Below are 15,589 nucleotides of genomic sequence, written 5' to 3'. Positions count from 1 at the left end.
AGTTTGCAGACATTAAGTGGACAAAAATGTTTCTTTTTTATGCAGCTGAAGACCAAAGAGGCTTGACCAGCTTGTAAAAAAAGTAAAATAAAATAAAATAAAAACGTGGCCTTTGATAAAGAAAAATCATTACGTACAGGCGGAGACTTAATGTGGATGCTGCAGAAGATAAAAAAGGATGTCTAATTTCGCCTAACCACCATTCCCAGAGGGCTTTGCAAGCCGCGGAGCCTCCTGGTAGTTGTAGTTCCTTAAAACATTGTCGCTTCCGTGTAGCCTACGTTAGGTGGAGGAATCCGCTCAGCAAAGACAAATCACACGTGAAATTATTGATCGGGCAGGACAAACGACTTCTCCTGACGGCTCTGGAGCATTTGAGCCGCCGTCCAGGTAAAGACTGTCAGCTCGTTCATCTCGTCTGGTTCTCGTTTCCACGCTGTTTGTTGTCGCTGTCGCAGTGGTGCAAAAAAAAAAAAAAAAAAAAAAAAAAAAAAAATCAGCGCGTACATGGCGATGCATTTCCTTTTGTTCGGCTAGCTTGTGTGCAGAGATGTAGAAACCACTTTCCGTACAAAAAAAAAAAAAAGAAAAAGAAAAAAAGAATGATTTAGTGTTTTACAGGAAGTGGCGACGCAAACGCGCTCTGGGCTTCGGCCGCCTGACTTGATACATGTTGAACAGGCTGTGGGTTTATACTTTGAATGACCGCGGTTGTGTTTATTTAGCGGCGCCGTGCTAAGTTATTTATTAGCCATATGGTTAGCAGCATAAATATGTAACCTGTCGTTAGCTTCAAGCCGAGCTAGCTAGCTCTGAGCTTGTTTACATCCGGTTCTCGGGTCCCGCTGATATTTTGCATAATTAAGCTTGAACTGCTCGATCACTTTGTCCACTTTGAATGCGGTTTTCTCCTCGGTGACTTCATCGTCATTTTCCGGACTTATTTCTGAACTAACCGAGTCGTTGTTTTTTACAGGGCCGTGTGAATTTATGGAAACATGTCAAAGAAACGTGGCAGGTAGGCTAAACTCAAGCAATTCCGCCTTATAAATGATAATAAAACGTGTCTTTCTGCAAATGACTGACGATATTCGACAGCTTAATTGGGATGTTTTCCAAATTTGCAAGACTTGCCTGCCAAAACAATTAAGTTAGTTCTGTAAGGCCAATCTGAGAAAATGTAAATAATCCGAGGTAAAGTGGGCTGCTGTGTGATTTTAGGTTCAAATCTCAGCCAGAGGTCTTTCTGCTGAGGGGTTTCATGTTCTCCTTATAGCCATGGGCTCTCTCTGGGTACTCCCTCCCAAAGTCCATGAGCATAACTGTCAGGATAATTGGTGTAATAAACTGGGCTGAGGTGTGACTGTTTCTGTGCATGTCAAGTTATAGTGAAAACACAAGAGCAGAAATCACAAAATGTTCATATTATTGTTAAATGTTCAGAAAAAAAAAAAAAAACTTTGATTTATATTTTCTTAGTTTTTCAGCAGGGACAATAAATTTGAATTGAAGGTAACAGTGTTTCAGCAAGAAAAGGCTTGCGTTCTTTACTGTAGCATTTTATTTTTGTCATTACAATGTCAAATTTATTTACATGACACTTTGAAAACAAACAGGTTTATAACTGCTGTACAAAAATGCTGATAAAATAAGTTGATGAAAAGAAAAAATAATACAAGTAAAATTATGTGTATAAGTAAAGAGAAAAAAAACAGCTACACTTAATATTTTGCCTTGAAATAAACTATTTTTTCATAAATAAATTCTTTATCAAAGCAAAAATGACAGTTCAAAATAAAAATTATTTCCAATTTTGTACAGAATCAGGATCTTGTGCTGGATACTTTACCTGGTTGATTGAATCAGTCAATTTTTAGCATATGTTGTTTTTCTACAAGGAGCTGGATAGACAACTTGTTTTCTTGAGTCTGTTTTCTATTAATCCATGCAGAAACACATGAGCAGTACCATGATTATCTATTTCAGTGTGCTGTAAAGAAAACTGAATCCTCGAAAATGACTTTACTTTTCTATAAAATCTTACCTCATATATGGATGTAGCATGAGCAGTGAAAAACCCCCGAGGCATCGCATGCATGCAGACAACACAAACAACTTGTCTGCAGCTTTTCATGAACATTTGACATGTTCAAGATTGAAACGGACTTGTTTTGCTTTGTTTTTGTTTTTTTTGCATGCACATTATTTTTGTCAATAGCAAAATTAGGTTAACTTTAAAAGATATGTGAAATTAACACTTTCAAGGACGTTTAAAAAAAACATTTGACCTTAGTCAAGAAAATTTAAATAAATCTGATCTGCATTACTCTTTAAAAAGACAAACCGTAAGCCCTTAATCCAAGTTTAATGTGGATTCAATCTATGCCTTTAATGTGATTTTATGCTTTGGATGTGTTGATTCTGCAATAACAGTCAATTAAAAGTCAATTTTCCCTAAATTGACTTCCTAAAACAAAGATACGTTATGTGATTAAAGGAAGCGTAGCAGTGGAGAGCTGAGTGAAAGCACAGCGTCGACCTCGAGCCCGGACCCGGACAACCTCTTGGGCCGCAGGATCCAGCACACCTGGAGGGAAAAAGGCAACGTGACCAAATGGAAAGGCACAGTCCTGGAGCGCCTCACCGTCAACAACTCCCTCTACATGGTCAAATACGACGGCTTTGACTGCATTTACGGCATCGAGCTCTTCAAAGACAACCGGGTATCCAACCTGCAGGTTTTGGCAGAGAAAGTCGGTGAGCCTGTTGTACTTCAAGTCTGAATCTTTTTAGTTTCATATGACAAACATTAATGAAACTGTAAACCTATCTAACTTTTTATTCTTTTACTTCTGTTTACAAAAATGGATCATTTAATGGTTACTAACTAAGAAAACCCTGTCGTCTGTATCAAACAGAATGTCAACTTAGCTTCTCATGTTTCAAGATGGGAAGCAATTTCAACTCTCTAAATTTTAAAATCTGATATTAATTAATATGAAGCAATTTGCAATATATTGAACCGAAGTTGGTATTTTCATGCAGCATTTTTTTTATTTTGGATCTACAAAGCCTTCGGGCTCATTAAAGTGGCTTCTCTCTGTCGCAGTAAACAATAAGATCAAGGTGCCTCCTGGGGCCGAGGAGCTTGTGGGTCGAGCGGTGGAGCATCTGTTCGAGAAGGAGGACGGGGAGAAAAACGAGTGGCGGGGCATGGTTCTGTCCCGAGCCCCCATCATGACCCACTGGTACTACATCACCTACGAGAAGGACCCGGTGCTGTACATGTACCAGCTGTGGGACGACTACAAAGACGGAGATCTCCGTGTCCTGCCGGAGTCAGGTACAGTAAAGAGCGCTTCGGCACTGAATATTTTAGGATATTTTGTAACAGTTTAGAGTTCAGGGAAAAGGATGAATTTAAATAGTCTGAGTCAAAAAATATCACTTTACTGTTTTGTTGACATCATGATCATGTTTAGCACATTTTTTACTTTTAAATCCTAGAATTATTCCTTATTATGTTCTTTTTCATATTTTTTTTATTTTACAGCCACAGCTTTGTTTTTTTTTAGGGTTTAATGTGGCACTCCAACACAAGGTTATACATAATTGTGACTTGGAAGGAAATTTATTTTGTTTTGTCTGTTTGTTTTTTTCTTTTTTACAAAGCTAAGCAAGGAACATATTAAACAAAATCACAGCCAAGATTTCTGTGGTAATTCTAGCTTAATTAGTGAAAGACTGGCTAGTAAGTCAGTGCTTTGGAGTCACTTACTAATAAAAAATATCTAAAAGGAAAAAAGTAGAGATCAGGCGGTGACATGTAAGAAGGTGCTTCGGTCAGATGAGAACAAAATCAAACTTTAAGCTCTAAATGAAAATAATTTTGCGTCGACTGAAACAAACCCTGAACACAACATCCTCGCAGTGAAGCATGGTGATGGAAGCATCATGCTGTGCTCCTCTTTTGCAGAGACATGGACGCTGTTGAGAGTTGATAGGCATACACACATTGGGCAATTCTGGAAGGAAACCAGTTAGGGGCAGCAAAAGATAAAACAAATCTGGCTAAATACGCAGCCAGATAATAAAATGGTTTAGATCAAAGCGTATGTATGCATAGAAAGTCCAAAATCTAAGGAATATAGGACAAAAGTTAAACATTTGTTTGCACAGATACTCATCATTCATTCAGATGAGTTTGAGTGACTTTGCAAAGAACTGGGTGGAAAGCTTCAGTCTTGCTATGCAAAGCTGGTAGAGACATGCGCCGAAGGACGTGTAGTTGTATATGCAGCTTTTTTTTTTCAAATGTATTTTAGCTCCAAATGCAAGTTAGCATTGTCAGGCTTTTATTTTATATTTATAAAATAAAAATAAAAAAGCTTTCCAAACAATGTATCATTTTCTTTCCACTTTGCAATTTTATGCTACTTTGTATTGTTCACATAAAATCCCAACAAGTCACTTAAATTTTGAAAACTGCTATAAGCTGCGTATTTCAGTTGTACCGCTCTGATGTGTTGTTTTTTTTTCCCATCTGCTTATGTTTGGTCTTCCAGAGAACAAACACCTGCTGCCGGCAGACAGGAAGCCAGGTGAGGAGCCAGAGAGCCTTGTGGGTAAACAGGTGGAGTATGTGACAGATAACGGCCTGAAGAGGACGGGGCTGGTCATCTACCAGGTCCCGGCGAAGCCCACCGTTTATTACATCAAATACGACGACGACGTCCACATTCATGTCTACGACCTCGTGAAGACCACCTAAAAACTGTGGTCGGCGCTCATGGCTTTCGCTCGCTCTCGCCCGTCGTTACCTGTTCAAGTGTTAAAGATGGACGTTTGTTTTTCTGCAGCAGGAGGAGAAATGTCCAATTTAAAAAGACCCAAGACTTTTCTTCTCCTTTGCCTACTTGCTTTACTCTTGCTTTACAACATTGCTTGCTTTTTTATTATTATTATCATTACTATTAATTTTCAAGTTTAACTTAATATATTACTTACATATTTTTCAGTGTAAATAAGTCTGAGACCCATGGAGTTAGACATGTGTTTCAGTTCAATCAAACTTCTTTATTTCAACTCCAAAACTCCAGTTTCAATCAAAGAGAAGCTCATTTTCCTGCTTATCCATCTGTGTTTCGCTTGATTTTATTTCACTTATTTATTTTCACGTGGTGCATCTTTGCCTGGCTGCTGGTACCAAAACGAGAACTCGGCCGTGCTTCATGGCACTGAGTCTGCCTCAATTTGTTCAATATTGGAGTAACATTCATTTAACTACTGGACTTGTTTTTTTTCCATCCCAGTGAACTCCATGTCTTTATTTTTTTTTGTTGAAGTGTGATGGCATTCATGAGACCGTGTCTCACACTGTGAATAGAAATCGGTGTGGTCTTTAAAAAAAAAAGTAAAAAATTATGTATCATATTTCTGTTTAGTTTCATCATGTAAACCATATGTTTTCTACACTATGATCTTGTATCAAAGTTACTGGTGGTCATGTGGGGCTGTTTTTCAAATTGTTTGTGCTGCACACTATCTAGTTGGATTTGGCTACTTACATTGCTTAGTATTTTTAACTTGCATCTTTATTATTTGCCAAAAAAAAAGAAATACTACTCAATGTGATCCTGACTATGTTTTTGTTCTGTAAATATAATTAAACATTTTTAAGAACATAAACACATGATTTAAAATCTATTGTGTTTATTTATAAATGTTTCTGGTATGGATGGATGTTTAGTTATTTTATGTTGTTTAATTATACAACGATGAGGAAATCCCTGTAAAAGTACACTTAAAAAATATACAGTTAAAGTTAACATACGCATATATCTTCTCACTTTCTGACATTCAATCTCATCTCCTTCAGATCTGCTAGGAGTACCTACTTTTTATTAAATAATGTTTAAATTTATTTGCAACTCTGGGCTTGCTGAGGTTTTAGCTCAGACTAGTAGAGACGATTACATGAAGTCCCTGAGACTGCAGAATAATCTGCAAGATTTTTTTGAGAACTTGAAATTCACCTGTGACAATAAGCAGAAATTTGTGTTGGTAGAATGATGTATTACTACATTATATATAGTTTTTTATACAGAGTGTTTTCGCATCCGATTCATCTGTACGTCACTTTGTGCTGAAAGAATCCAGATAGCACACAATATGACTTAAATTGCAGAAATGGGTACACTTCTTGACTACAGGTGGGCATTTATAGTACCATTTATTATTTAGTATTAAAAATTTCTATGTAGATTTTCTTGTGATAAATTGATGGTAAATTTATTTTTAAAAAAACAAACGCAATGATCAGAAATGTTATTTTTGCTCTTTTCTCTTCTGTTTGTTCTACAAGGGCATCAATAAGTATCAGTAAATTTGAATATATGATTAAATGTGATTAATGTGAGTAGTTTACTGAAAAAAACACTTTTAAATCAAAGCTTCCCGAAAAAGTCAATTTCAACCTAGGAACATTTTTCAAGAACAATATTTGTGCTTTCGGTGCCATAAATACTGTCATGCAGTCAGCCATATAGTTCCCAAAAATAAGTAATGAATAATATTTTATCATAATCCTTATCGTTGTCACAATTATACCACAACATTTTGCGCTAAAATTTTAAGTCCATGCTGCTTACTCCTGTTTTTGACAGGATGCACCAATACCAATAAATTCTGAGATTTTCAAGTCCTCAAATAATTACTGTGTTCATTGTATATCATCAATTGGACATTTTTAAAGACTAGCGTCGAGCCGTTGTCTGTTGTCCAACATAAAGTGATTAAGCTTTCTTATATACAGAGATCAAGAGAAATATCTTTTTGGCATTTCGGATTTTGCTGCTGAAATGATGATGAGTTCAGACACTCAGCATTTTTAATCAGAAATGTTCCTTTAGTTTATTTTTACCAAAACATCAACTTTTCTTCTGGGGGACTTGAAACATTCCTTGTCTTTAAAAAAAAAGCATTTTAGGAGTTCATCAGATATTGACTCGAGTCTCCTGAAAATAATTATTTTTTTCAAGGCACTTGGAGCGGAGTTTCAATCAGAGTTTCAGCCTCACTGCAGTTTTCTCCATCTGAGTAAAAAGAACATTGAAGGACAGATTCGTCAGGGGTTACTGGGTGTAAAACTGCATTCGTAATTTCTGAGGAACAGTTCAGCTTGATCTTTTAGTATAAATAGTTCTCAGTGGGTTGTTTGAAAAAAAAAACAGACTTGTGTTCAGTCAATGAGGAAGCTGTATGAGCTCTTTTCTCTTCCATTTCTGACTTTTAATTATGTTTTACTGGTAAACTGGTCCTGCTCAATTGACTGATTGACTGATTGACTGACTGAATTGATTGGCCTTTTTCTTTTGGTATTTAAGACACCGCTTGAGTAAACCATGAGACAAGAGCCGCTGTAGCTCAATAATAGAAGATAATTTGGTCAGAAATTGTATGTCAATCATTATGCTAAAATAGAATTGGTAAGAAATAAAGAGGCATCATTTCAAGAAAGGTGATAAAAATATGCAAGTTACTTTCTAAAAAAACAACACCTTTTTATCAAGGAGTTTACTTTAAAGCATCTTGTTAAATATTCTGCTTCTCTCTAAATCAGAGTATTTTTTATATAATGTGAAACTTAAACTAGGTGCTAATTTATGTCGTATGGAACCATCTGCGGTGTTTATTTAAAGAAGTTTAAGAATCCCCTGACATAAATTCTTGTTTTCTTGTGTCAATATAATCTAATCAAAAGCAGCAAAACTGTGAATGACACATCACGGAATCAACATACATGTAAATCTGCAGTTTTATGTACGGAGTACCTGTACAGGAGTAGTTTAAATTTTGTCTTTTGCCTTCTTGTTATGAATAGAAGTGCTAAAAAGCAATGTTTTGTTCATCCATACATTTTGAAGCTGTAAGCTTCCCTCAAAAACATCCAATTTTCCTCCACAGCACTTAGGGCACTTTAATTAGTTTTGAAGGTATTTTTCTCCTAAATCACAGTGTAAGACTAAGTGACATTTAATCATGGCACTTGATGAAAAATTGCAGGTCATTCTGATATCCTGAGGTAAGATGTTAAATTATAGCCAACTCTTTGGTTGTTTGTAGTAGCAGATTCAGCTTATGGCCCACAAAATAACAGTGGAAGACAGTCAACTTTCGCTGATTAAAGTGAACAATTGTCACTTTAAGAAAGGACTCCTTGAACACTTAGTGAATGCTACTTTTGTCTGTTTAATCAAGCCTTTAATTTTCTATAACACCAAGAGATCAAATATTGCAAAGGTTTTATCAGGTTTATACTTTTTTTGCCTTACAGCCCCATTTTTTTAAAATCTATTCCTCTAGAAAACTAGCAGATGTTACCAACAGCTTGTGATCTGCACGCTTTAGACAAAAGAAAATCACAACCAGTGTCTTGTCATCCCCACCTGAGCAAGAGAGAGAATAATTAACCTTGTTCCTGGGTGTAATTAGTGTTCAAAATTAATATTATTATTAAAGTCAATTATTTGAATTCATTTCTTAGACAGGAACCCAGTTCCTCCATTATTGTGTTTTTATTATATTTTAAGTGTAGAGCTAGCAAAACCTCTTAGACAGGCTGCCAAATAATAAAAATAATATCCTGTCTGTGTTGTGTTTTAAAAGTCAAGGATATACGAATCAAAGTTTTCCTGGCGTCTGCAACAAAACGCTTTTGATGCTCATTTTAATCAAAGACCTAATTAGCTTCAGCTTTTAAAGGCCAATGAAATTAACACAGAGAAACAGCCCTAAATCACACCGTAACACTGAACCAGCTCTTTTAGCGGAGCGTAATTACTCTACTTTGATACCTTGCACAGGGAACTCTGCTCTTTTAAATGCTTTTAGATCCATGTGCAGCTTTATGGATCATTATAAGCAGATTCACAATTGGTAAACCAAGTTTGTTCCTTTTCTTTGATACTGGAACACTTTATTGGAAACCAAATGAATAGTTCCGGACATATCCAAGTTTATCTCTTCCCTTAAGAGCCTGTTCCTGTTCTGTGTCACAATCCTTTCGTGCTTGGGTTTTGATTTTCAGCTGTATTTGTGTTCTTTGTTATCTCTTAAAAGGTCTTGTCACAGTTAGTTCATTATCATTAGGTTTTGCCTTATGGGTTCTTCTCTGAATGTTTAGTTTCATGGGCTAAGCATGTGTCCTGTTTCTTGTATATTTGTATTTATTTGCAGTCAGCCTTTGACAGCCTTCTGGATCTGTTGAGTCCCTGTTCAGCTTCTTTTGGTTTATTTTTCATCTTCTCTCAGTCTACCTGTTTGTCTTCTCTCTGACCTGAACCTTGTCAGTAAATGTACACCTCGGTATTCGTGCCTGTCTTTTTCAGTCATTCCCTGATGGATTCTTTTGTCTTTTGTGTCCCCCCTGGTTTATGGACTAATATGAGTGCATTTCTGCTGTATTTACTTTATTAAAGTATTCTGTTTACAGCCATTCTGAACTCCTCTTCTGTATTTGGGTCCTTTTTCAAAAAAGAAAAAGTAAGTAAATTCTGTTGCTGCTTTCAGGTTGGGGTTCCTCAGGGATCCCTTTTAGGTAATTTGTTTTCTATTCTGTATCCCCTCCTGGGAATATATTTTTGAGAAGCTAATTTTTGTCAAATTGTTTTGTTGTAAAACATTGAAACCAACAAACAAAATTAAGATATACAAAAAGGTAAGCTTTCTAAATCTTAATGAACAAGACAGGCCGATATTTTTGACTTGAGAAATTATTTTAGTCTTTTTGCTGTCATTTGTTCTGTTGTCATGAATTTGGGTGTGACACCTGTAACTTGGATAAAAAGATAACACGTGTAAAATTAATGTTTTTGCTTTCACTGACCTTGAAATGATTTATTTGTGCTTTTATTAGCTCAGGTCTTAGCCCTGTTGTGCTTTGTGTGTCGAGGTAGCTCGGTCCTCGATGTGGCTTTTTGAAACTCTTCACAACGCAGCAGGTTACAATCTGGTTTGAATGTCCAATTTTTGTTTGGACTTTCTTTTCTAGATTGAGTTTCAACATTTCTTACTTACTTTTATGGTCTATCCGCAATATGTGATCCTCTCAGTTTCGAAACACCTGTAGGAGCGGGCGGTTTCTCTTTTTCCAAGATCCATATTAGGTTGCAGGGTTGATCGAGTTTTTCCAGCAGCTGTTTCAACTCTATGGAAAAATATTCCTCCCCCGTATGCACTGCTTTGAGTATAGATCCATTTAAATCTCTGAGAAAGATTATTTTCTGTTCTCTGGCCTTCAGCTTGAATACATTGTGGGACCTTGAATAGCTTCCATGCACTTGGAGTTCATATAAATCCTCTTTGTCATTTCACTTCTGCACTTGGCACATATTTTCTTGTTTTTAATTGTTCTCTGAGTGGTGATATTAATGTAGGTTAAATCACATTAATGTTCACAGAGCAGTCAGTCCTATGATCTACTCAAAATCAATGTGAAATATAAATGTTTTTTCATTTATCACAAAAAGAAGAATCTGGACATTTGCTGTATCATATAAATTAATAAAAAAGGTAGTTATCCTTTCAGCAAAATCAAAAAGATTATTGGATACTGATCAATAAATTGCAGAAACAAAATGTAATAATCAAACAAAAGAAATGTCCACAAGACAAAAATACAACTGACTACCTGATGACCAAAAGTTTATTAATGAATAAAGAAGCATAAAACCAAAAGGAATTAAATTATATAAAAAAAGATGCCACTTTTTTGTTTATTTTATTAGATTTTAATTTCTGCTTCTAAGTTCTTATGCCTATATTTTAATGCAAAAAGGAAATGAAACCAAGGGAAACGACATAAAGTTTCAGAATCAGAGTTGCTCTGTCCACTTTCAGCACCAGACATGCTGCAATGGTGCTGAGAAAAAGAGTTTTATTGGATCAAATATGGGCTGTCTGTCTCTCAGGGAGCCAGTTTGCATATTTACCGTTCCCACTCAATCTCTATTGGGCTGGGAGATAGTGAGGTTTGGACTCCAAATGCAAAGGTTGTGGGTCGACTGTCATAAATGTTCAACCAAGTCAATGTGAACAAAAATCTCAGAGGGATGTGATTCAGGTCCTGTTGAATTCATACCACAGAGGATACAGTTTGAAGGTACCGGCCAGCTGTACCCGGTGTGGTAGATCAGAACCACTTCTGCATGGATCTGAGAGTCAAAGGAAGGGAACTCCAAAGTCTTGGAGTCATGGCTTCACTGATGGGGGTCAGAGGTGTCGTCGTCCAGAGATGTTGCTCTTTGAAATGCACTCTGTTGTCTACCTGGAGCCAATGAAGTTACTTTAGCAATGGAGTCACTTGAAAACATTTTGAAAATCAGCAGCATTTAGTGCTGACTCCAGCTTACGTTTGGTCAGGAAAGCTCTACTGGTATTAGTGAAACTTCTGTGACTAACAGGGCGTTATTGGAAGTGACCTGGCTCAGATATTTGTCCTGCCATTTCAGAGGAGCTCCCCGTTTGATAATAGTGTTGTTCTGCTGATCAAATGTCAGCTCCGCTTTAATGTCGACATGTTCTCGCCTGATTTCTGATCTCCCTGATCTCACATCAAGCCACATGCTGACTGCCTCTTCCCACCCCCGGAGTCTCTACTGGGTGCCAGGGGCTTTGGCGGCGGGTGCCAGTGCAGACATCGGGGAACAGTTGGCATACCATCACACCAGGCTGTATGCCCAGATAGTAATAAAAACAAGCAGGGAGCACACGGCTTGCCTAAGGTCTGCGCTCTTGAGAATGTGCATGATGTAATTTTCTCACCTGTTGTGCACTTCCCTTTACACATCCATCACTAGTTACTAGTGTTGCCTTTTCTCATGAAGCCATCTGCCAGAGCTCTTAGCAACAGCTTTTATTGTGTAGACATCATAATTACACGCATATCTTCAACTGTGGCTCTGTCTTTTGTGTTTGAGTCTCACAACACTGAGCTGCATTTGAGACAAAACAAAACAAACAAACAAAAAAAGAAGAACCATTTGTCCTGTACTGTGAAAAAGTCTAACAAATTTCTTCTTTTCTTCCTTTTGGTCACCATGAACTGTGAAAATGCAAAATATGTCTTTCAAGTAATTTCATTTATTATGGAGAGAAGGTATCCAAACTGAAAAGCCCCACCGTCAGCATATAATTGACCCCCTAAAATTGTGTGGGACCAATTACAGTCTCAATCACATCTTTAAGCACTTTACACCTCAAATGCATTCACGATCACAAACATGATCACATTTAAAGGCCGGCAGCATACAGTTACATGCCTTGTCCAGGAGAACATCAACATGTGACAGGAGGAAGCTGGAATTGAACCTACAACCTTCCAATTGTAAGACACTTACTCGACCACTGAGCTGCAGTCAGTCTACTTAGGATTAACTGTGATTACCCAAACTTTTACTAGCCACACAGGTTTGATTACTACAGTAGGATTAAACAGGACCTACCTGACAAGATGAAGTAGGCAAAAAGATCTCAAGAATCTTTTTGCCTCTTCTTCTGATCTGAAGAAATTCGAGAACAGGAGAAAAACAAATGACTCTCTTTGGGATGGCTTCCAAAGAGAACTTTGAGACTCCAGTGAACCATCATGAACTTATTATCCAAAACCTTCTCGTTGATGGCAGGCATACCAAAACTGGTTCGGCAAGAGCACATTGAAGATTCGTCCAGGAGGTCGTAAATGAACCCAGAACAACATCTAAGCACTTCTAGCCTCACAAGAGGTTGGGCAAAAATGGGATTCCTGGAGCTTTTCAAGGTGGAAATCACATTTTAGTCACATTTACTAAAATATGTAAGAAAAGTTTTTTTTGACAATCTCAGAGACATTAATCATTGCGTAGACGACTAAAAATAAAGTGGAACATTTTAGCCATTTTTGTGGACACACTATTTTAGAAAAAGTCCATTGTACTGACTGTTCAACATGGAGGTGGTACTGTGATGGTTTGTGGATGAATTGCTGTAACTCTGCTCTCTACTGGAAAATCCTGAAGGAGAAATTGAATGTTTGGGAGTGGCCGAATCAGAATTAGGACCTTTCCAAATGAAATATTGTTGCATGACTTTAACTATTATTGCATGACTGACCTATCCATCCATCCATCTTCTAACACCCTTGTCCCTAATGGGGTGAGGAGGGGTGCTGGTGCCTATCACCAGCCAACGTTTCGGGCGAGAGCTGGGGTCACCCTGGACAGGTCGCCAGTCTGTAGCAGCCATTACTGACTTTTCTCCCCTTTTTACTTTTTGATTCTTCAAAAGAGTAGCAAATCTAATCAATCATCAAAGATATACATAAATGTTAGAAATAAATCTGCCTTTTTCAAATGATATCATGCAACAAATTTTGCTGCATATTTGCAAGTGTCAAATCCTGCAATAAAAACAGTGTATTTAAAAAGGACAGATGCTGTCAATGCATTATTGTTAGTGATATACATATGTATAAATGCATACATGCACAGGATGGGTATGAAAACTATCTGTGGAACAGTCCTCCTCCTCTTTTTCATGTTATTATTGCAGGGCCTTCCTCAAAAACCTTGAAACTTTGCTCGCGTTCTTATTGGCCGATAAACAAATGCACTTGACTCTTTTGTGTTGCTTAGCAACGGAAGCCAGTCCCTGTTTTTTTTTTATTTTTTATATATATGAAAAACCAGGATGCTGCCAATCTGGAGACTTACAGGGTGCAGTGTGCAGGAGACGCTGCTGAGATGCATTTTTAATTCTACCATAGAGAGCTTTTATTAATGAAAAGAGCTGAAGGGGCTGACAGGAGTCGACCTCAGAGAGAGGCTGAGTTTGGCCTTCAGTGTCACTGGAGATGATGGCCTGTTATTGTTCAAATGTTGCTTGTATTTGGCTCCTCTTTGCTTTAGAGTTCAATAAATCAACCCACATTTTTTAGGATTTATCAGGTTGTAGTGCGAGTGCCCGTCTCCTGGTCAGTGAAAGCGGGTTTGGTACCGTGTTCATTAGGGATAACAAAGACTGGGATACTGTCAGCTCAGTCATGCAGGTTCCCTGGTAACAAGCAAAGGTAAGTATATGTGGTATGTTTTCAAATTAATCTCCATAGCCTCAAGCCGTAGCTCATTCAGTAATGAGAATTTTGTGTATTTAGGCTGCCCTTTTGTTCCTTTTTCATCGCTGGTAGCTTTATGACAGACGAGTACATGACGTATTTTTGCAAAGTGGGATGAGTAGACTTCTTTAAGCATTCATCTGCCACCTACTACATGTTTTTTTTCTGTTGACTGGGTGTCATTTCTTTACAATCTTTAACATTAAGCAAGGTTAAAAGGCAAACATGTTCACTAGAGCAGAGATCACAACGTGTGTGCTCTGCTTCTTATCTTCAGCAGATATCTGATGTTTACTCCAACCTGTTTACACATATTAATGTAACCTTACTGTAGAAATAACTCTTGTTATATATTTTCATTGCTTTTTACTTTCTCTGGCTAACATGTCATGTCCATGATTTTCTCATGTGTATATTCACACATTTTGATGTCTTGTTCTGGTGGTTGTACATCTTCTCACCAAATCTGTGGATTTTAGTTTTACAACTTGATAATTTCCAACTTTGAAGCACAGGAAAGACTGTTTCCTCAGGTCACAATGGGTCCTCACACACATATTGATGTGTGATCTGTTGTATGTCTATAAGTTATGTTATAAGTTATTATATGTCTAAAGTGAACCCATGACTACAGCTCAGGTCTCCTTCAGATAAAATGTCTGATTGCATTTTTAAATGCACATGAAACCTTCCAGTTGGGTCTCCTCTGACAATCCTGCCGCGATGGTGTTGGTGCCGAAGTGAAAAAAAACCTCTGGAACATACATAAAAACTTTTAAGGGTTTATTTTACTATATAACGAACTGAAAATACACGCTGTATCCGAGGTAGTTGAATAAATAATCTATGACAATTTTCAGAAACAATGTGCCATAAAGATACACAGTCTGGAAATGGGAGGAATACAACAGAACAAAGCTGCTTCCCCGTATTTTTTTCTTTTCTTTTTTTTTTACGAGGCACTTTATGACATAATTACAGTTTTTTCCAGAGCAGCTTTCACCGCACGATTCAGTACCATGCCTAAATTATCCTTTTTGATTGCAATTTTGCCGGTAATTAACATTACTGAATGATGGTTTGTGCAGGGACCGAATCAGAGCGTTTTAGGGGGGTTTTAAAGGGCAGCTTGCTGGTGAAAAAACTTGAAATCTTGTCATTAACGTCAGCGCCGACTGTGCGTGCAGGGGTGCAAAGGTGGTGCATACTGAAGGGCACTTGCTTGTGCTGAGAGGTAGACTGGGATTTGTTGTTCTTTGATGAGTGTCACAACAAAATCACTAGTCTTCCACTCAGCATCACCAATACTTCATCCCAGGCTTGACTGCGTCCTCATCCTCGTGCTTCAGTCTGCGCTGAAAGAAGAAGAAGAGACAAAAAAGGAGATTGGAAACTTGAGACTGTTTTTCTTCTTCTCTCATTAAGGAGCCAGTGCTTCAT

The 15,589-nt window shown here is 37.4% G+C and overlaps 1 protein-coding gene across 2 annotated transcripts; it reads left to right on the top strand.

Annotated features, from left to right (window-relative positions):
- Nucleotides 1-236: 236 nt before the first annotated feature.
- Nucleotides 237-5,692, top strand: LOC129362286 (spindlin-1-like). 2 transcript variants are annotated; one of them, XM_055033736.1, is made up of 5 exons: nt 237-390; nt 977-1,018; nt 2,498-2,757; nt 3,110-3,343; nt 4,566-5,692. In XM_055033736.1, exons 2-5 carry the CDS (start codon nt 999-1,001, stop codon nt 4,769-4,771), a joined length of 720 nt encoding a protein of 239 aa, XP_054889711.1. In that variant the 5' UTR covers nt 237-390; nt 977-998; the 3' UTR covers nt 4,772-5,692. The 2 variants fall into 2 exon arrangements, with proteins under 2 accessions (XP_054889711.1, XP_054889712.1); XM_055033737.1 differs by lacking the exon at nt 237-390 and adding an exon at nt 483-684.
- The last annotated feature ends 9,897 nt before the right edge of the window (nt 5,693-15,589 follow it).

Source organism: Poeciliopsis prolifica, unplaced genomic scaffold, assembly GCF_027474105.1.
Source record: "Poeciliopsis prolifica strain line A6 unplaced genomic scaffold, Auburn_PproV2 SCAFFOLD008, whole genome shotgun sequence".
Classification (NCBI taxonomy): Eukaryota; Metazoa; Chordata; class Actinopteri; order Cyprinodontiformes; family Poeciliidae; genus Poeciliopsis; species Poeciliopsis prolifica.
The sequence above is the reverse complement of the archived record's forward strand: the minus strand, read 5'-3'. Positions and strand labels throughout refer to the sequence as shown.